General features: G+C 34.8%; 3 protein-coding genes and 1 long non-coding RNA gene across 4 annotated transcripts; 2 read left to right on the top strand and 2 right to left on the bottom strand.

The window, feature by feature from the left end:
- Positions 1–2,874: 2,874 nt before the first annotated feature.
- LOC120161974 (60S acidic ribosomal protein P0-like) lies at positions 2,875–4,756 on the bottom strand. Its single transcript, XM_039172173.1, has 5 exons — positions 4,315–4,756; positions 4,165–4,233; positions 3,681–3,779; positions 3,189–3,581; positions 2,875–3,102 (listed from the first exon to the last, which is right to left on the bottom strand). Exons 1-5 carry the CDS (start codon positions 4,570–4,572, stop codon positions 2,956–2,958), a joined length of 966 nt encoding a protein of 321 aa, XP_039028104.1. The 5' UTR covers positions 4,573–4,756; the 3' UTR covers positions 2,875–2,955.
- Positions 4,757–6,417: 1,661 nt separating this feature from the next.
- LOC120161709 lies at positions 6,418–19,490 on the top strand. Its single transcript, XR_005519499.1, has 4 exons — positions 6,418–6,430; positions 9,078–9,084; positions 9,386–9,392; positions 19,366–19,490. It is a non-coding gene; the product is annotated as an uncharacterized LOC120161709 (long non-coding RNA).
- Positions 10,075–12,366, top strand: LOC120161708 (auxin transporter-like protein 2). Its single transcript, XM_039171919.1, has 8 exons — positions 10,075–10,263; positions 10,375–10,560; positions 10,636–10,748; positions 10,849–11,032; positions 11,128–11,225; positions 11,301–11,508; positions 11,592–11,849; positions 12,070–12,366. Exons 1-8 carry the CDS (start codon positions 10,090–10,092, stop codon positions 12,274–12,276), a joined length of 1,428 nt encoding a protein of 475 aa, XP_039027850.1. The 5' UTR covers positions 10,075–10,089; the 3' UTR covers positions 12,277–12,366.
- LOC120161707 (flocculation protein FLO11-like) lies at positions 16,307–20,691 on the bottom strand. Its single transcript, XM_039171918.1, has 5 exons — positions 20,329–20,691; positions 20,117–20,240; positions 18,465–18,579; positions 17,266–18,312; positions 16,307–16,984 (listed from the first exon to the last, which is right to left on the bottom strand). Exons 1-5 carry the CDS (start codon positions 20,516–20,518, stop codon positions 16,784–16,786), a joined length of 1,677 nt encoding a protein of 558 aa, XP_039027849.1. The 5' UTR covers positions 20,519–20,691; the 3' UTR covers positions 16,307–16,783.
- Positions 20,692–21,225: the final 534 nt, after the last annotated feature.

Raw genomic sequence — 21,225 nt, 5'->3', positions numbered from 1 at the left:
TATATATTTATTTATTTTTTATAAAAATTTTAAAAACTGATACGTAAGTAATAATAATAAGGATAAAGAATATAAATGGGAATTTTAACTATAGGGTATTATTTTGTTTGAAAGTTACAAAATCATCATTTGATTATGAAACATTATTTTGTAGAGTTATTTGGTTATTAAAAGTTACAAAATGATCGCTCGACTATTTACGTATTTTAAACTTTTATTTTTTTCGTTTAAAAAATAGCAGTCCTTTAAGTTGAACGTTAATATGTAGATTGAGAAAAATTATATTTTAATGATGTCTACATGCACCACTATTACTTTCAAGTTACGATTTGGTGTCATAATATTTCAAGTACTGACTCATCAACATAATATAAATGGAGAGTCAATCCACAAAATACAACTCAAACTACCATAGGATTAGATTTTATCGTATTTCAATCAACAATTTAACGTCCAGTTCAGACGATTGTCCAATTTTCAACGAAAAATGATGAGTTTGAAATATATGAATAGTCTTATGACCATTATCTAACTTTTAATAGTCAATGGACTAGATAAAACAACATCCTATAGTCAAGAATCATTTTGTAAAAGATTCAACTAAACAACACCTTATAATTATATGACTATTTGTGTACTTTACCCAAAAAATAATCGGCTCAACAATCATGTAAAGCCTTTTCCTTCTTGTTCGGAAAAACTTATTTATTTTTATTGTCTTGTTTTGATTATTAAAATTTTAAAAGTCATATTTTAATCTTTATGTTATCAATTTATTACAATTTAATCATTTAGCCATTAACTCTCATTACTTTAATGACATGACACGTTAATAAAAATGATTAACTTTTAAATTAAGTTCTACATTTTAGATAACATATTAATTTAATCTTAGAATTTTGTTCTTCCATTTTTCATATTTCTTAAAAAAACATACAAACCTTCTCAGCACCAAAATTGGTCAAAGTTTCCTATCATCGATGATGATTAGGTCTTAGTATTTCTAGTTCTTTTTTTTAAAAAAAAAAAATTATGAACATCAATATAGGATTTTTATTTTATTGAAAAATACACCAACATACACTTACAATGATATAAAATATTAATAAATATTTTTTCTTAATACAGCACAAAATGCACAAGTTTCAGCGACAAATTTCAATAATTTTCAGTCTCATTTGGATGGAGAAGCACCTCTAAAAAGTACAGACCAAACACCTTTTTCATATAAATTGTAACTTCCTACAAAAGAACATTTGGCTCAAAAGTTTTGGAGTAGTAGGGGTAACTGATTTTTAATATGCAACCAACAAAGACGTTGTCGGACAAAATCAAATAAAATCAGGACATTACGCTACCGGGTTTTGTTCCGTAATTAGTTCAAACCCCATAATGTTAGAATTCCGAAGTTTTGAACTTCCGATGGAAGAATGCATGGGCACTTGAGAATTATAAAACCAATCCTCTGCTATTACGAGTTCCTAATTCAACTACAACATGACAACTTACCTTGTAAAATTGATTTATGCCAAATAGATCCGTCTTTAACTAGTTTAAATTAAAGTCTGCTTAATAATATTATATTCTAATTTTGATCCGACTACTTTCTTTCTACCCTTTTCTTATAAAGAAATTCACCGGTTCCAAAAGCATCCTACGTAGGTGTAAAGCATCCTATGCTTTGTCAATACATAAATTTAATTCTACATTACTGTATTCAAACTTAAATTCATTTATAATCCATATTACATATCCAAATCCAAATTTGAATAAATATATACTTCTGAGATACATGAATCTTATAAAATAATTGAATTCAATAAATTAAGATAAATTTTTAATAAAAAAATTAGAAAATAACTATTAAGATATTCCCCACAATTTTTAATCTCGTGTGTTACCAAATAATCTTTTAAGATAAATTAAAAAAAGTTAACTGCAGATAAAACAATTAATAATATTAATATACTAATAAATTTAGTCCTTAAGCTAACACACATTATTATAATTTGATATCCCCAAAAGGCTCTTTAGCTCTATTTTTATTTCTAGAGAAAAAAATGGTAAAAGCTTGTGAGATATGAAAGGATCGAGAGGTGGTGGGCTGTTTGTTTTTGTCCACAAAAGCGGCTTCTTTATGCTGTGCAATACTCAGGTAAGAGATTCCGGCTTTAGCAACGCAAACCAAGGAAGATGATGCTCCAAAAGCTCAATCTAGTATTGCAAAGATTCTTCATTTAATCTCTCAACAATTCCAAGTCGTGTGACAATAGCACAATTCCTTGAGGAGAGGGTTTGATATTGACTGAAGGTTGAATTCTTTTCAGGACAACGAAAGCGAAGAAAAATTCTAGTTTTTACTTGAGAATAGCTTAAATGGCAAAAACTCAGGGAAACGGTTAAAAGTTAGATTAGACGAAAATGAAAATAAATGAAACCGATAGCGAGATTAAGGCGGTGGCGACAAGGTTTGATGATTCATTGGATTTGATGAAGCGGCCAAGGAGGGATTATTGTTTGAATGAGAAGGATGAGCAATATCACCACTCTAAATCTTAAATGTCTGCTTGACTGATGACAAAATAGGAGAGATCACTTTCAAGAAGCGGATTCTTTCTCGAATGTAAAATGAAGAAATACGGGTTCGTAACCTATCAAACCAACGGAGAAGGTGTGTCCCGACACGGCGAGAGAGTGACAATTGTAAGCAATGGATTATTGTACAGTAACAATTAAGCGAAATCGACCAGTATTCATCAAAGAGCAGTGATAGTGAAACGATGGTGGTATATGAAAGAAACAGAAAATGAGTTCAAATTACCAAATATTATAAAAACTTAAGATTCTCCAAACTTAAAAGCGATCCAAGTACACAAAGAAACAAGAGAAATAATCCAAGCAGACTATTGTAACCAAATAAGTCTTACCGAACAAACTATGACAAGTAATCCAACCTTAGTCGAAGAGACTAAATCCCATATCATCATCCGACTCTTCTTCAGGTTCTGGTTTCTTGTCCTCCACCGCAGCAGCAGCGGCTGGAGCTGCACCAGCAGCAGCAGCAGCAACAGGGGCAGCCGTAACTGCAAACTTACTTGGATCCTGGATGACATACAACAATAACATTTAGCTCATTCTCTTATGGCAATTGAAAAATAATACACCAGGTAAAAGAGACGATTGCATACCGCCAGGTATTCCTTCACTTTATCAGCCTGAGGGAAAGAATACTCCGTTGCAACTGCAAGAGACAAGACGTTCTTGTATGCGTTGATGAACATATGTGGTGCAGCAGCAAGAGTTGGGTACGAGATGGCAAGAGACAGAGCAGTAACCATGGAGACACCAGTAGCAAATTTCTCAATCAGGTCTTCCTCAGTGAGATCCAAGACCTCAGGGCTAAAGACAGAGCCATTGTCATAAACAGATAGGACAATGAGACCATATGAGAAGGGCCTAATTCCAAGCTTGGCAAGAAGAGCTGCTTCAGAAGAGCCAACCTTCTCACCCTTCTTGATAAGCTCCACAGGAGTGATGATTTCAACAGTACCCTTGTTAATCTTGGTCGGAATGTTGAGCACCTAAAACGTAAAACAGCTATGATCAAAACTCAGCACCAACTACAACATGTAGGCACATGGAATGAAATAGAACACAACTTCCAAAAACAGTGACTGTACCTGGAAGAAAGAGGTCTGTGATGGGTCAAGCCCAGTGTTGCCTGGTGGAACAACCACATCAATGGGTGCAACCAGACCAACACGAGCAGGAGCACCAACCTGTTCATATCAGAACAATTAATTCGTTTTGCAGAAACACAAATCCAATAAAAAGGAGCAACTTAATTAAATCATAGTTCAAAATAGCAAAAACGATTAAAATCAATGTGAGTTACATGTTTACTAAATTTTGGCTATTTGTACAAAAATTATCAAATGATATAACAATAACCTCAACTTCCTACGACTGAAAATGTTTAAATAAATCATAAAATACACACAAAAATCTCAACTCCCTATGACTGAACATATTAAACAAGTGTATATATTGTTAACTTATAATAAAAGCAACTGTTTTGATCTTCATGTAATCACATCATCAATAAAAAGAACTGGAAAAATATATTACAATCTCCATTAGTAAAATAAATCAACAATATCATACCTTGTACTTGGCAACTTCCTCACTGACTTCCTTCAAGTCGCCCTTGGTAAAGATCAAACCAACATTTCCCTGCATTATAAATTCCGAGAAAACCAGTTACTTTATGAATACAATATTCTATATATGTGTAGATATATAGCTCTAGACTACCTGGAGCAAAGGGATGAGGTTAAGAAAAGCCTGGTTCCCGGTCTTCTCAGAATGCATCCTAATCGACCTTTTCATCATAGTATTCTTACCCATGAGAACAATTGAGTCACCTCGGAGACCCTTGCGGATGTTCTGGAGCTGGTTAGAACCCACGTTGTCGGCGGCGGCGATTAAGATCTGGGTGTACTCGTCTAAGAGTTGGCATAGCTTTGAATCGTAGGCGACTTTCTTTTCGGCCTTGGTGGGTTTCACTGCCATTTTCTACAAAGGGTTAGTAACGAACAAACAACGTGTAATAGAGCAAAATCGAGGGCCAAGACGATGCCGGACGGTCGGTCAAGGCGGGCAGGCAATCAACGCCGTCTCTTTAACCTCTGACTGGATTTGAGAATTGTTGATGAAAAAAAAAACTGGTGGCTGGTAAGGATGAAGTCAAGGGTTACAGTCGGTTTATATAGGGGATGAACTAGGGTTTTTGTGTTGCTCATTCTGGGTTTGAGGATTTGAGCTGGCTTAACATGATCTGGGGATCTCCAGCCCATTAATAACACATTACTGCTGATCAGAAGATAACCCATTTCATGTATCAAGAGCTTCAGGCCCAAGATTGAATCTTGAGATTTTTGAGGGCCTGGGATTATCATGTAGGCTGATAGCTGATATTCGATCGAAGATCACTGTTAAATCTTTTGCTAAATGCTTCCTGATTGAATTAAGTAATGAGATATATTACGAAATGATTGGCGAATCCCACTAAGTTATTTGATGCGAACTTTTGCTTGGATTCTTTATTTTTCAATCCCGAACTTGTTCATCCGTTGTTCGCCCTTCTAATAAAGGAGGTATAAAATTCGACTCGACTAAAAAATAATTAAAATTATTTTATAAATATAATTTAAATAATTCAAATAGTAACTTAAATAACTTAATTCTATTTTTAAATAAAAACCTACCAAAAGTAGAGTTCCTATCACTGTCCTAATCCTATTCCGTCCTCATGGAGGATCGAATCGATAACCATTGGAGGTATCTGGAATACTCGTCCTATAAAGTCATATTTCTGAACCAACTTTGTAGTGTTGTCTGTTGCCCTGTTTACTCCTCGCTTGACCTGTGAAAAGGATACCATCCAATCCTTACCCATCCTTTCTCGCATGTGTTGAAGGATAGTCGGCGTTGTTGCTCCCTGTACTAGTAGAATAACTTAAATTTTTAAAAATTAATGAATTGATTTTTAAGTTTGAGTCGAGTATTTTGATTTTATATATATATATATATCACACATGAAAAAATAAAGAAATATATATATATATATATATATATATATATATATATATATATATATATATATATATATATATATATATATTGTATATGATTATAAAAAAATTTAAATTAGAATTAAATAATATCCTAATATTATAAATATTTATAATTAAATTTAAACAGAGACTCAAAAACTAAATTCGACTCAAATTTTATAAACTTGACTCTGCTAAAAAAAATTCAAGTTAAATTTGAATTATAAAATAGGACTTGTTAGCTTGAATAACTTGATTTTTTTTAACTCAGTTCAACTCGATCGATCGTTCATCCCTAACCCTAATCGTTATTAAAAGAAGAACAAGTGGGAAATAATTAAGAAAATGAAAGAATCTAAATGATAGGCCAATGTAGTCTTTTTGACTGCTTATTTTATGCCTTCAAAACAAAATCCTCTTGGATGCCTCAAAACATTACATCTTCATCGGCTAAGGATTGGTTGTTAAACAATTAAGCCATAATCATAGTTGCATCCATTTTAATAATAGAAGTAATAATGATCATTTTATTCATAATTCGAAGCATGTCATATCCTCTAATTATAAAAATTTATAGGTGAATTACATTCATGTTGATCATTGTCGTTAAAAAAATTACTGTAACATTTAAAAATTACTTTTATTGTTTTTTTAGAGTTTACACTATAATCATCAGATTTTGAATTTATTTTCATTATGATGATTGTCGTTAAAAAATTACTGTAACATTTAAAAATATTATTTTCTCAAAAACTTATACAAATTCAAACTGGCAGCTGCTACAAAGACTATGATTTTGATGAATGGGGTTGATTGTCAGTTAATTTTAATAGTGAGAAATCTCAATTTCGTGTGAAAATTAGTATAGTTCGATTTTAAGTTGATATGATGGTTGACAATGATAGATAGAAAATTTTGAATTTTAATTTCAATTGAGATTTAAGGAGATTAAAAGTTTTTTTAATGAATCTAAATCGGAGGGGAAAAAAGAAAAAAAAACAAGAAGATAAGTAATATTTTGATTATTTTTTAATTGGAGAAACTATCGAATGATGATAGAAATGACGATGAAAGGAAAAGCTATGAATGTTGATATTTTTTAATCACCTCAACTGTCGTTAATGGTTTAACGTGTCTACTAATCGAATTGAAAGTTTTTCTTTATGATAATAAATTTAATGAAACCATTTTAATCTTCACGATAAAAATGAAAATATTTTTTTCAAAAAATAATTATTAATGTAATTTACTTATATTTATAAATAGAACATTGGATTCCAAGGTGTGATAGCATCAAAAGGATGACTTGAGATTACACGAGAGAAATGAATTAGAAAAGCTGGAGATTAAAAGGGGAAAAAAGGGAAAAGAAAAGATGAATGAACCCAACTTTTTTTTTTCTTTTGGAATATGAAGTTCCATTATCAATGGCAGGAGTTAGGCTAAGATACTTCCATATTGCTAAAATATTCTTCTTTCTTACCAAACAAAATAGAAGATTGGGGTTCAGCCACTTCAACAACAAAAATATCATTAGATCAAATATAATTATTACCAACAGATCTTTAAAATTATGACATTAATTGGTGCATGTTCGGCTTTAGGACATCTCCAGCCATCATCTCTACTCTACAGCATCTCTATCTATACTCTAAAGATAAAACAGTAATTCATCTCCAGCACTATCTCTACATTACCACCAACTCTACTTTATTCACAATATTTATCTATTATAATATTAATTTTACAAATATAAAATAAAACATATACATTTATAATAAATATCAATATAAAAAGCATAAATAAAACATTCATAAATAACATTGCGAAAATACAAATAAATAAGAAAATTACAATTCATAATAATAATACGAAAAAATATAAATTACATAATTATATATTTTAATTCTCCGAATTAGAATATTCATTCCACAAATACTCAATTAGTGCATTTCGTAGAGCAAAATGAGCAGTTACATCTTTGATTTGTAGTAATCGGGTAAGGAATTCTTGAAATCGAGTCTCCTTATCTTCAACAAATTCGACATTCGGAGGCGGCGCATCTCTTCCTTCTACAATTGGAGAATTAAGATCTCGTTCATCCTCGATTATCATATTATGCATTATTATGCAAACAGTCATAATATCTCGTTCATCTGTTGTTGTATTCGTTTGAAATAAATTTAAGCATTGATGAAAATATTAGTACATGTGGTTCTTTTTTCCAGCGACTAAATGGTGTCAAAAAATCCAAAGCAAAAAGGAAGCAAATCGAAGAAGCCTCTATTCTTGCAAATTCCTTCAATAAATTAACTGAAAAGTTTCGGGAAACATTATCTTTATCAAAGGCACAAAGAGATTTTGTTCTTCATCTGGAAAACGAAAGAATAGAGGTCATGAATAAAAGGTTTGAAATTGCACAATTGAGGAGAGATGACAAACTTCTAGCGATGGATCTAGATATCATTGTTGACCCCGAACGACGCCACTATTTTCGAAACGAACAACAAAAAATTCTTCGGAAAGAACAATCAACCTCTACTACTTTTAATGTGTTTGGAATGAACTTTGATGATCTTGAAGGGAGTGGAAGGGTCTGTCTGGTTATTAGTTAAATTATTGTGTTTGAGTTGTTGGTTAAAATGTTGTTTGAGTTTTATTAGTATTTTCTATGTTTTTATGTTTGTTGTAGTTTTTATGTTTCAAAAAATTAGTATGTTTATTTATCTAATTTCAATATATTTTTATCTATCTTGCAATTTAATCTATTTGAATTTATTATATTATGTTTAATTTTTATTTTATTGTGTATAAATTACAATAAAAAAACATAAAAGATAGAATAAGAGAAAATAATATAACAAATAAAAGGAAAAGAAAAAAATAACAAAAAAATTAAAAAAACCAAAAATCAGAAAAGAAAAAAAATATAGCATAGCTACAGTGCAATGTCAGTTGTAGCGTATACTGTAACCCGATGCCACAATCAACATAACAATGGTGATGGGCTGGAGCATAAGATCATCTCTAAAGTGGAGATGAATGCCACTCCAACGATGCGTTGGAGATGGCCTTAGAGACTAAGTTGTAGGGATGCTCGAAGAACTAAAAGGCGTATAAAAGTTCGGAGCAAAGAAGATAGGTGGATAGTATGGAAGTGTGGAGACTTTTACGATGGTTAAACTTTTTAAAAAATCTATCCCTATAAAATAGTATCAGATCAAAATCAGTCCATTTTGAATTAAATTATCATCCTTAAACGTAGTACTAAATCTGTCATAAACGGACAAAAGGCAGCGGACATTGCGCCGTAACATTTTCTTGTGAGAGATTTTGCAAAGGCGGGAGATTGTTGTTTGAAGGGGGCGCAGGTGAATGGAAGGATAAGGGAGTAGCTTCAACTACTTGATGCTTTGTTTTCTTCCTTATTATTATCCATTTCTTTGATTTTAATGGCAACAGCATGTAAGTTTGTATTGGAATGTTAGAACCCATACATGGTGACCTTATTAAAACATGTAATAAAAACCGAGGATGGAAAATGAAAGGATACGATAAATAAATTTAGAGATATAAAATTAATTTGTTAATAAAATATTTAAACTATATATATATATATATATTTAAAATTTTCAAGAATACCACCCAATGCATCTTCTGTTCATCCTCGTCGTCCCTACCCACCAACGCACAGCCAATGATAGGGCGAAATTTATGCGTTATAAAAATGGATTATTTAGTTGAAGCTTTTGGAAAACTTTTTGACTCAGAAAAAGAGTTTCACTTTCACTTCCCTGTTTTGCGTTCTTTTATTTCTCTTCTTTTTCTACTTTCACACGTCATAATGTAAACGTTTGAGAACTTGACCATCATTGTACATGTGAAACAGGCAAATGTGAAAGGTTCCCCCCCCCCATTTCTCTCGTCTTTTTCACAGTAAAACATGAATTTTGGCACAGCCACTTAATATTTGGATCAATACCCAATACATAAATCAGTGTAAAAAGGCCATAATCCTATATCATATATTTCATGCATCATTGGATCATTTAGTAACAGAGACTATGAAACAGTGTTAAAAGAAGCAAGCAAAGGAAGTGAACTAAGGCACTGCCATTTTTTGTTTTAAAATCTGGGATGGATTCTTCCTAATTACAGGTTTCTTAATTTATGAGTTTGCAAATTTCCTTTGAAGGAGAAATTAAAGCTGTAACGGCCACCCATAAAATCTGTGACTTTTTTCTTCGAGAGCGGTTAAAGTAGGTGCTGAAGCTGATTTTGGGGTACTCCCACATTTGTCAAAAAAGCTCTTTTTTTTCTTTCTTTCTTATAAGGAGCTTCCAATTGACCTCCCTGGAATAAGGCACCATAGTCCAATATTTGAGGTTCATATTCTGAAGTTTTGTTCTCGGTTTTGTGTGGTGGGATTGGTTTAATTGTTACTCTGTTTTTGATCTTTTAGGGAAGTTAATCAATGGCAGGAGAGAATCAAACGGAGGAAGCCATTGTTGTTTCAACCTTAAACGATCCAGCTGAACATGAGGAGAAAGATGAAGAAAAGGGAGGGCATTCCATTTTCAGTGTTAAGAGCCTCCTTTGGCATGGCGGTTCTGTTTATGATGCCTGGTTTAGCTGTGCTTCAAATCAGGTACTCAAAATTCTAATCAAACAAATCATAAATGATCAAGATCATTTCTTCCTTCCATTCTTTTTTTCTTTCTTTCTCAAAGCTGATTTGTTTTTGGTGGTGGGGTTGCAGGTGGCTCAAGTGCTATTAACACTGCCATATTCTTTCTCTCAAATGGGAATGCTTTCTGGGATTATTCTGCAGATTTTCTATGGTGTTCTTGGAAGCTGGACAGCATATCTCATCAGTGTTCTTTATATTGAATACCGAAACAGAAAGGAGAAAGAGAATGTCAGATTCAAGAACCATGTTATACAGGTTAGCTTTTCAAAGATCATCAGCTTCAAAAATTCTAAAAAAAATGCATAAGTTTTTCCCCCTTATAACTTGCAGTGGTTTGAAGTGTTAGATGGTCTATTGGGACCATACTGGAAAGCAATTGGATTGGCTTTTAACTGCACTTTTCTTCTCTTTGGATCTGTCATTCAGCTCATAGCTTGTGCCAGGTCCCATATTTTTTGTCTTTAATCAAAATTCTCAATTGTGAGGAATTAATCAACTGATTTCTGGGTTTTTTCTTTCTTTCTTTCCTTGAGTTGATTACAGTAACATTTATTACATAAATGACAACTTAGACAAGAGGACATGGACTTACATCTTTGGAGCTTGCTGTGCCACCACAGTGTTCATCCCTTCATTTCACAACTATAGAATCTGGTCTTTTCTGGGTCTTGGAATGACCACATACACTGCCTGGTATTTAACGATTGCATCCCTTGTCCATGGCCAGGTAAAACACAGCAAACTAATCTTTCCATAGTTTTTGATTAGATCTTCATCTTTTCTTACAACCTTTTAACTTATGTTTTTTTCTCTGTCTTGCAGGTGGAAGGTGTAACTCGCCATGGTCCAACTAAGTTGGTGTTGTATTTCACCGGCGCCACCAATATCCTCTATACTTTCGGCGGACATGCCGTCACCGTGTAAGTCTTACATTATAGTTACTATGATTCAGCAGTAAAATACATTTAAAGATTAATGTTTGACATTGATTACAGGGAGATTATGCATGCTATGTGGAAGCCTAAAAAATTCAAGTACATATATCTATTTGCCACCCTCTATGTGTTCACCCTAACGATCCCATCTGCTTCCGCCGTGTACTGGGCTTTCGGTGATCAACTACTTAATCATTCTAATGCCTTTTCGCTCCTCCCGCGTTCTGGGTGGCGTGATGCTGCAGTTGTCTTAATGTTAATTCACCAGGTTTGTGGATATCATAGAGAATATCTTAATTTGGAATAGTGAAAACCAACAGGATTGATCATTTTGGCGTTCTAATTTCACAGTTTATTACATTCGGGTTTGCAAGTATGCCGCTGTACTTTGTATGGGAGAAAGTGGTTGGGATGCATGACACGAAGAGTATATGTTTGAGGGCGGCATGCCGGTTACCAGTGGTGATACCGATATGGTTCTTGGCAATCATATTTCCTTTCTTCGGTCCCATCAATTCGGCTGTAGGATCGCTTCTAGTTAGCTTCACTGTCTACATCATCCCTGCCTTGGCTCATATGCTCGCTTATAAATCATCCTCCGCTAGACAGGTGAATACATCAACGGTCCACTTTCTTTATTTCCTGCCAAATATGTGTTCATCCTGGCTGGCATTGTCGAATGCTTTAATTATATTGCTAGTCTGTCATATGATCAAACCAGTTTGGTTGATCAGAGCGATTTAACCTTTTTCTACCTTCGAAAGGAATCATTGTTGTGTAAAATCTATCGACGCACATTTGACTTTTTGGTAATCATCGTGTGGTGCAGAATGCGGCCGAGAAGCCTCCTTTCTTCCTCCCTAGCTGGACGGCGGTTTATGCAGTGAACACATTTATTGTGATTTGGGTGTTCGTAGTTGGCTTCGGCTTGGGAGGTTGGGCGAGCATGACGAATTTCATCAAGCAAGTCGATACATTCGGACTCTTTGCCAAGTGCTACCAGTGCGCACCCTCGCCCTCATTGAAACATCACTGAACTAGAACTCGGATTTCAGACCAAACCATTTCTTTGTGTTACATATAGCATCTTTTAAGCTTGTATCATACTGCTATAGTTTGTTCTCTCGTTCTGCCTTGCATCACAAGTAATTAGTGATTATGAATGGTTGTATTCTCTCACTATCTTTCATTTCCTTCCTTTTGATCAATTAAAGCAAAAGTTGTATTTTTAGGTTGATGTTGTTCAACATTTGGTAGCTTCTTTAAAATATTATTTTCATCGAATCAAATTATCAAATACATTCTCAGTTATATATGAAAACTTAAAAGTTTTGAAAAATAAATTTCTAATTATAAATTGTATATTAAAGAAGTCTGAGACAACCATAATCATTATTTATAGAATTATTAACATGAGTTCATAAAATAAATATTACCTATTAATTTAAACAGTGTAACAAGAAGGAAACATAAGCAAAACGAATCGTTTTGACTGTCACCGTCAGTGTCGGCCCAAAAGAATTCCCACATCGATGAAGAGAAAATCAAACAAAATATAAAGTAATCATTTACTGGAATATCAGAGCCAAGTTTTGAATCCTAGGGCCTATGGGTTTTGGATCCACCACGCTTCCGCTGCAACACTTGACTTTCTTTTGAAGTTTTAATAACATGGTCACGGAGAGAATTGAGATTGTCTTGTATTGTTCTGCCATGAATATATTGTGGCAGGTCTTATCTTTTGGTGGCCGACTGCTAATATAATTAGTCTTTCTAACCATTGGTATTTTTTTTCTTCCCTTCGGTCTTTTGAATGCTTGTTTAATAATATTGTTGTTGAATAGTTTCTGTTCTTGGATTATATTTTTTTCTTTCCACCATTAAACTAGTTTTACACTTGCTCAACTGATATTTGGACAGCTGAAGGGGTGGAATCCGCTGTTAAGAGCCTTAGAGAAATGGGGGTACATCTGCTATGAGCAGTTTTTATGGCTTCCTCATTCTTCTTACATGCTTTCCACTTTATATTTCAAACATAATTTTTCCAGTTCAAGCTTAACACTGCTTTGAACAAATCTAATTCACGGGGTATTGAGTGTGATGTTGGAGAGGCAGAGGATGTGAAGAATTTAGTTTTATCCATTCAAAAGAAGCTGATGATATATAGGTCCCTCCACTTGTATGTTTTATGGTTCATTTTTATTTAGGTGGAAACCTGGTGATGGATTCTTTTAAGCCTCAAGGTGGCACAAAAGACATCGAAGAGTAACAGTTTCTTGCTGTAACTAAAAAGTGAGCGGAAACACCCTAACTTGGTCGAAAAGATGATGAGATAAATAAAAGATACTACTTGTTTTAAACCTGGAGGTGGTCATATTTTCAACATTGATGGAGCTGGTTCAGATGGAAGACCAGCTGGAATATCAGAGCCAGGTTTCAATCCTGGTTTATGGGCCCATCACGCTTCCGTTGAGTCACTCTGATTGCTGACATTTTTGGGTATGGGTTATGGGACCTGTAGTTTCTGGGTAACACACATGCTAGTCTATGACTTTTTTTTGGGTATTAAATTACTTTTAATATGTGCCACTTTCTGGGTTCTGTTTGTGGCCCCTTTTTCACTCTAACCGTAAGAAGGCTCCAATGAATTATATTTCCGAATGATTTATATATTGTTTATTGTTCCTAAATATATTTATTTAATATCTATAAAAATAATCTAATTAAATTTATCTTAAACCCAATTTATATAGAGAAAATAATTATAAAGCAAAATTTAAATATACTATTAAAATTTTAAACAAACTATACACAACAAGAAGATATTGAATACCCGCTCTTTCGGTTGTTCGGTGACTCCGGTGTGCTGGAAGCAAAAGACATGATAAAGAAGGTTGCAGATAGATAGGCCACTAGATCATTGCTCCAATGTCCATGCAGGGGGTGGCAAAGGCGGTACAGCTGCTTCCTCATACGCTGCAATTTCCAGCACCTTCCTAACAGATGGTTGATTCTATCTGTTTCTACAAATCTTTCTTGAAGCCAGGGAAACAACTCTACATGTGTTGCTACTGTCAATGGACACTAAAAACTTGTCCTTCGAAATACTACTAGCGGCATTTCCAATAACCGAGCTGAATACCCCCGACTCTCTTAAACCTTGTATTATGGCCTGAGATGGCAAAACAGCATTATCAGGAAGAGGTGATGAGGAACAGCCGATGCAGAAAGATTTGAACACATGATCGAAGCTAAAAACATATTGAGAAACGTATGTTAAACTGTAAAGAGAAATATCCAAATTTTTCATGTAATGTCAATATGGATATATCATTCAAACAGAATTCTAAATATGGATGCTTATAAAAGTAGTTTTGGTTTCATGTGATTTATAAGTTTCACTAATGTCACATAATTGGCCTTACCATTGGAGCATATAAGCGAGTTAAAATACCCTTTCTCAGGAGTTTAGGTCTTTGTCACCCCACACATGTTCACGGTAGCTATAATAACCAGAGCCAATATTGTTCAACATGAGCACATCACAATTCAAGTAAAAAGGGACACTATAAAAAATAAAAGAAGACCCTGCATTCAATCACATACCAGTTAAGCATCTCTTCCTCTGTTGCAGTTGAAGCAATTATAAATGCCTGCAACAAATAACATTTATATAGATAATGAAACAACAGTTATAAGAAGATGATATCCATATCAAGCTATAATACAAAGTGCAATTATACATCAGAGAGCAATCCAACCATAAAACAACATAAATCACAATTTAACCCCAAAACATCTGGTCCGTGCTCTAAGAACAAGGGGAATACGGAAACAACTGGGTAGCTCAGGATTCCATTAAATCAAAATTCAAAATGGTGTTCACTCATGCCACTAAACACAAACTTGGCTGTCCGCTGACTACCTCAGAGGAACATTAAACATACAACAGATTCTCATAACGTTGCTTTATGAATTGCTTGGGACTATCAAATACCACTCCTAATATTACTCCCCATCTAGTCGGTGTCAATTATTGAATTGATCTTCAATGCTTCTAGCAACCTTGATCCATGTCCTTAATAGTCTTCCCATTAATTTAGGCTCTCCTAATTTCTCAACTAAGGATAACATGACCAAAAGTTCTTATTTCACAGGGGAAAATAAATATCAAGTTCATATCTCCTGATGTTTAACTGTCATTTCCAATATAGCAGAACAGATATTTTAAGAAAAAAACACCAAGGTATTAAACTTACAGTTCTATCAAATTCCAACATGAAGCATCTTTTGACATCTTCCTTGGTAGGCTTGCAGCCACACCGATCAAGTCTAGACGTTAGGTCTGAAAATTTTGGCATGTGTAGTGTAGAACAGCAGCCTCCTTCAAGGTCCATGGTAGGCACTTTTTCGATATGATTTTTTCTTTTTCCTTTTTCATTGATTTTTTTATATCTAACGGTTGGTCTTCTTTGGAGCTGATATCATAAATAAAATATAAACCAGATGGAATATCAAAACCAGGTTTCACTCCTGGGACCTGTGGGTTATGGGGCCACCACGCTTCCGCTGCGCCAATCTGATTGCAGACTAATATTGTCTACTACAAAAAAAAAAAGTTTTGTTTTTTACCTACTTTTTTCCTTAGAAATAAACAAATATATCATCCTACTCGTTTCATGATTGTATTGAATCAGGTACATTGTGATGCAACTATTGCGGTAGCAGAAACATTTTGCTTCAAGCTCCAAAAAACTTTGCGATTCATCTACTCCTACTAATTGTGGTAACCAAATCATGCTGAGAATTGTGTTTTAAAGGGAGAAATGATTATAGCGAACAACGTTGATTATCAATCTTTCTTGTTATTTTGGTTGATGAACTTTCCGATTGGAACATCTATTGCAGATACCATTATGTATTGAAACATCTATCAAAGGATTTGCTTCTTGATTGGATTCTAATACTTGAATTAGAGAAGAAGAAAAAAAGCTATTTCAAGAATACTTTGTTAACACAATTAACAAAAGGCACCGATAATGGCAAACATTCTAACGTTTTAAAAGTATCAAATCGATGCAAGAGAATGCACCCTCAAATCCATCTGGAACGAAAATTGTATCCCAACAAAGCTTAAGAATATTTCTACAAGGATAATTGGCCAAAAGTGGTAGCTAATTGCAACTTCTATAACCTTTAGTTTTACCTCCAAAGTGACTTCATTCCAATTGGGAATGCTGGGGAGCTGATCTCTAGTTTTCAGTTTCATAAGCTTTCACCATATCAAAGCTAGCTCTCAACAACTCAACACGTAGAATTTCGGAGGAGAGATTTTTATCATCAATCCAGCTTCCCTGATAATACATCGATATTGGAAAAATTTCCGATGATGTTCATCTCGGAAATTGCTTCTCTTCCAAGTGTCAAATCTTGTAGATTGAAAACAATAATGTATGGACATATAGCAGGGTGGTACACCCTTACCACCATCTGGCGTGAACTTTGGCAGGGGGTCTTGCACCTCTCTCACTTCCAATATCATCTTATAGTTCGTTCCTCTCTAAACAAATGCCATTACTGTTGACACTAAGCTCCGAACTATCATTACTGCTTGTAGCAAGAGGGGAATCCGAGATATTAATTGTTCTGCCCCGTGCAGGACCTGATCTTACACTGTACATAGATGATGCTGGAATATTCGTCATCAATGGCCGTAAATTACCAGGAATCCTTTGCCTTATATCCTGCTCAAGATAATATTGAAATCAAAGAAAGAATTAACTCAGTTGTTCCCCCTCAACGTTCTTTCTCAAAGTTTAAGCCCAAAATAACCCAAAAGTTGAGACTGACGTGAATGAAATGAGGGATAAGGGAAAATTGTATAATCCACCTACAAATATGAACTACTAAATAGAGGATTTGGGATACCTTGAAAACAACATTATTTGATTGTTAGACTCCCACCTAACGGATCCTAATTTAAGCAATATAAAAGATAATGCCACAGACAAGCTTCGTTACTTACCATATGTCTTATAGCCATATCAAGTGATTTCTTTGAAAGTGTTCGTCCAAAGCCTGAACTATCTGGTGATGCAGACTTCGCAGACAAGTTACAGTAAGGAGAGTGTTTATCATCTTGCTTTGGTGGTACCAGTTTCCGCATGTTTATTACCCTCTCAACCATTTTATTTCCAATTAGAACAGGGCTCAAGTTGTCCCTAACTTTCGAATACCCACGGCTTACTGCAGGAACAGAGCTCCCACTGACATGCAACATTGCACCATTAGGGATATGGCCTCTTGAAGGAGAGCATGACTGTCGTCTTGGTCTACCAGTAGGACCTGGTTCGACGGAAGAAGATCGAGAACTTGGTGCTCCAGGCCTACCTCTTGTGGCTGAAAGTGGTCTATCAGGTAGAGTTGTTCTTAAATTTGGTGGAGCATCAAGCGAGAAACCAGGCATGTCAGAAGGCTTCCATGGTCTAGATTTTAACGTTGGAGAGGCACCACGTGATGGCACAGAATTTCTGGATGCTGCATGTGTTGGCTTTGAAACAGAATGAGATGATTTAATTGGAGTGGATATATTAGGACCACTTGCAGAAGTTGATGGTCGACGAGTTGGTGTGGCTGCTCTTGATATGGGTTTGGATGAAGGTATAGAAGGTCTTGCAGTTGGTGTTGAAGGCCTAGCTGTGGACCTTGTTGGTGTGGAGGATCTTGAAGAAACTGCAGGTTTGATAGCAGAAGATACAGTCCTGGCTGCAGGAACTGTGGGCTTCGTCGTGGATGTTACGGGTTTTGTTGCAGGCCTAGTTGTAGATGTCACAGGCTTACTTGCAGAAAGGGAGGGCCTAGTTGACAGTAATGTGGCCCGACTTGTCGGCGTTGGTGATCTCGTAGGTTTAGATGCTCCAGTCAATGCAGAGCGTCCAGTGGGTGTTGCAGGTCTTGAACCTGGACCCCCCGAGGAAGAGGGCCTGCGAATCCCGGTAGACCCAGGGGATAAAGCCGGTTGCTTCAGTGTTAAGTTGCTCCTCGCAGAAAACTCTGCCTGGGGATTTGCTACCTATAAACACAACGAACAAAATCAATTGCCAATAAGTCCATGAATCCAATTATTAGAAAAGCTATAAGGTCTAAAAACATCTACAAATCTGTTATCTGAAACTTTTCAAAAGTTGTGTAATCCATATTATAGCATCTAGAAAATTTTCATACTCTGGATTTAACGGCAGCCGGGTGAGCCTTAGGAATGCCAATCTGACTCAATACAGTCTTTCGCGACTCCATCTCCAAGGAAGGAAAAAGAGGAGTACCAGGGGGCGATAAAAGCCTGAAATGGAATAAAAATTTCAGTTTAACACCATCACGTTAAAAGAATTTTCTATTCCTTCAATCACATTCATGTGGGGAATAAAAAGGAGTGATTCAAAGCTGAAGCAAGAGTAAGACCTTAACGCATCTTCCCATAGACGGTGGGAATTCATCCAAAAACTTTTACAATCAATTTTGGAACCAAAACCCATATTTCAAAATCCTTTAGCATTCTCAACATCAAGGATATGCATATATTATAATTCACAACATGAACTCGTAAATCATGTCTTGAAGCTAAGAATCTGACCGTCAAATCAGACAAGCATGTATACAACAGAAGTTTACTCTTTCAAAGTTACAGTTAATTAAGATTCTTCTGAACTTATAACCAGTTCAAGTTTCCTTACTGAGTAACACTATAAGATATGTTAATGGTTTCAATTCTTACAGAAAAATAAATAAAAGTCCCTTTAAGCTAATCAAATTTTGGTTAGACCATCATGATTCACGCAAGCCACCAAGCATCAGTCCTTTCCATCCTCGCTGTGGGCTTTAGCCCAACCAATACAAGAAGTTCCCAGTTCAGTCCCTATCATTTATATCAAAGCTTCGAAAGCTAGTTAGAAAAAACAATCTAAAAATCTGTTATCTAAATCTTTGGCGTAAAGGTTAAGCATTTGGCTTCTTTTGGAAATCTGGAACTTTGCCTTTTGGAGTCAACTAGCATAGATATGTCCATGAAATAGCAGCAACAATTAGCATCCTTTTAACTTCTTTAGAGAAACAAAGGAAAAACCACGAGGAAAATAATAGGGTTCATGAAACATGGCATCTAGATCTGATCAAGTTGGAATGTGAAAAATGGAAGGAATGAAGATCATAACAATGAAACATAATTCAACTAGATTCAAAAAGGTAGGAAAATGAAGTTTCAGTTCAAGGTACAAGACGTCATCAATTCTTTACTTCAAAGCGGCCAAAACAAAAAGGCTGCCATGCCAACCCAAAGTTTAGAAAATACAAACGCTCTAGTTGCTGCTGGTGACCCCAGGGCACATGTAAAAGATGCTCATCCACAACCATCAACTTATTACCTTTAATCAATCACACATGCATGTCATCCATAATTATCATCCACCTTTCTTGTTCTTTTCGTCTATCTTCTTATTTTCTTATTAATCCTTCGGCCAAATTTAATCAAAATAATTGAAACCTAGCATTATATATGATATTAACAACCCCAATGCAAAACTAAGCTAAGCATGCGAGTAATAAAATCAAGATTTTCTTTGGTCTATGGTTTCCGTACTGTTTGGTAATTTCTCTTAATATGATTCCTAAAAAAGCCAACACAATAAAACAAGAATATAATTAATTATAGGTAAAGAAACAACTGAATTTTAAATCCAATTCTAACATAATTATTCCGTCAATAAAAAACAAATATATTCACTTCAAAATTGAAAGGCAGCTTTTGCATTTTGCTTTCCGTCAAACCACCTATTGATAAATTAAATTTTAAACAAAAAGAACAAATAAGCAAAGCAAATTACCATTCATAGTCGTTTTTATCACTATCACAATTAAGAAAATCATCAGCCGTATCACCCGTATTTCTCACCGGAGTAGTTGTCGAGGATAAAAGGTTAAATACCGGTGAAGCTCCAGGTTTAGATCCTACAATTTTAAAAATATATATATACAAAATTATGGGGGGAAACAAATGAAAACTACATACTAAACTAAGAAATTTTTAAAATTTTACCTAAAGGCGAATCCAAGTATTCGGAGGAGTGATTAAGAAGAAGATTACTCTGTTCTCTCTCACGTCTTCGCATCTCGAGAAACAATGCAAGCTCTTCTTCTTTCTCTTTCATCGTCGAAGCTCTTAACTGTTGCCGTTGTTTCAACGCCGCCACTTGCATAACTGTTTCTTCCCTAAAGCTCCGATTCATCTTCACCTTCCTCGGAATTTTTCTCACGCATCAAAGTACTCCAAAACGAGGCGTTTTGGAAGAGTTAGGTTGAGCTTTGGAGCTCGAAAGACGAGACGACATGAGGAAGAGAAGGAGGGAATATTGAAGAGGGAAACGACAATGGCGGGGAGTGGCAAGGAGACGAATAAGGAGGTGGAGGGAGGGGTTAAATGGGAATTGGAGGGAAATCTTGAATGACGTTACAACTGTAACTGGAGCTCTCGTTGTTTCCTTTTCCCTCCCTTAAAAGCTACGTTTTTAGGGGGGGGGGGTTCGCTTTTAGGTGGATGGATAATCTCGATAATAACCCTCTTTTATATTAAAAAAAAACCTTTTTGGATGTTATTTTTGGTCTAATTATTATTTTAGTTCTTTTATTATGCTAAAATTTGTGATCTAATAATTCTACTTTAGTTTAACATTGTTTGGTCCTCTATTTTCTATAAAATAATTTATTATTAATAGGATTAAATTAATAACACTAAAAGTTATTGATGTTAAAAAGTTTTGAGGCCGGAAATGGAAGAAGCAACAAAGAAACAACATTGCAGAGTAACGTCGCCATTGAAAGAGTGAGAGTCAAAGGCACCAATGTGGCCAAATAATGCTAATCCAACCGTCCAAAGTATCACAGACTTTTATGATTGTGAATGGATGAGTGACTAATTTGTTATAAAATACAAATG

This window comes from Hibiscus syriacus, unplaced genomic scaffold (genome assembly GCF_006381635.1).
Source record: "Hibiscus syriacus cultivar Baekdansim isolate YM2019G1 unplaced genomic scaffold, ASM638163v2 tig00111402_pilon, whole genome shotgun sequence".
Classification (NCBI taxonomy): domain Eukaryota; kingdom Viridiplantae; phylum Streptophyta; class Magnoliopsida; order Malvales; family Malvaceae; genus Hibiscus; species Hibiscus syriacus.
This window is presented reverse-complemented; position numbering and strand designations above follow the sequence as displayed.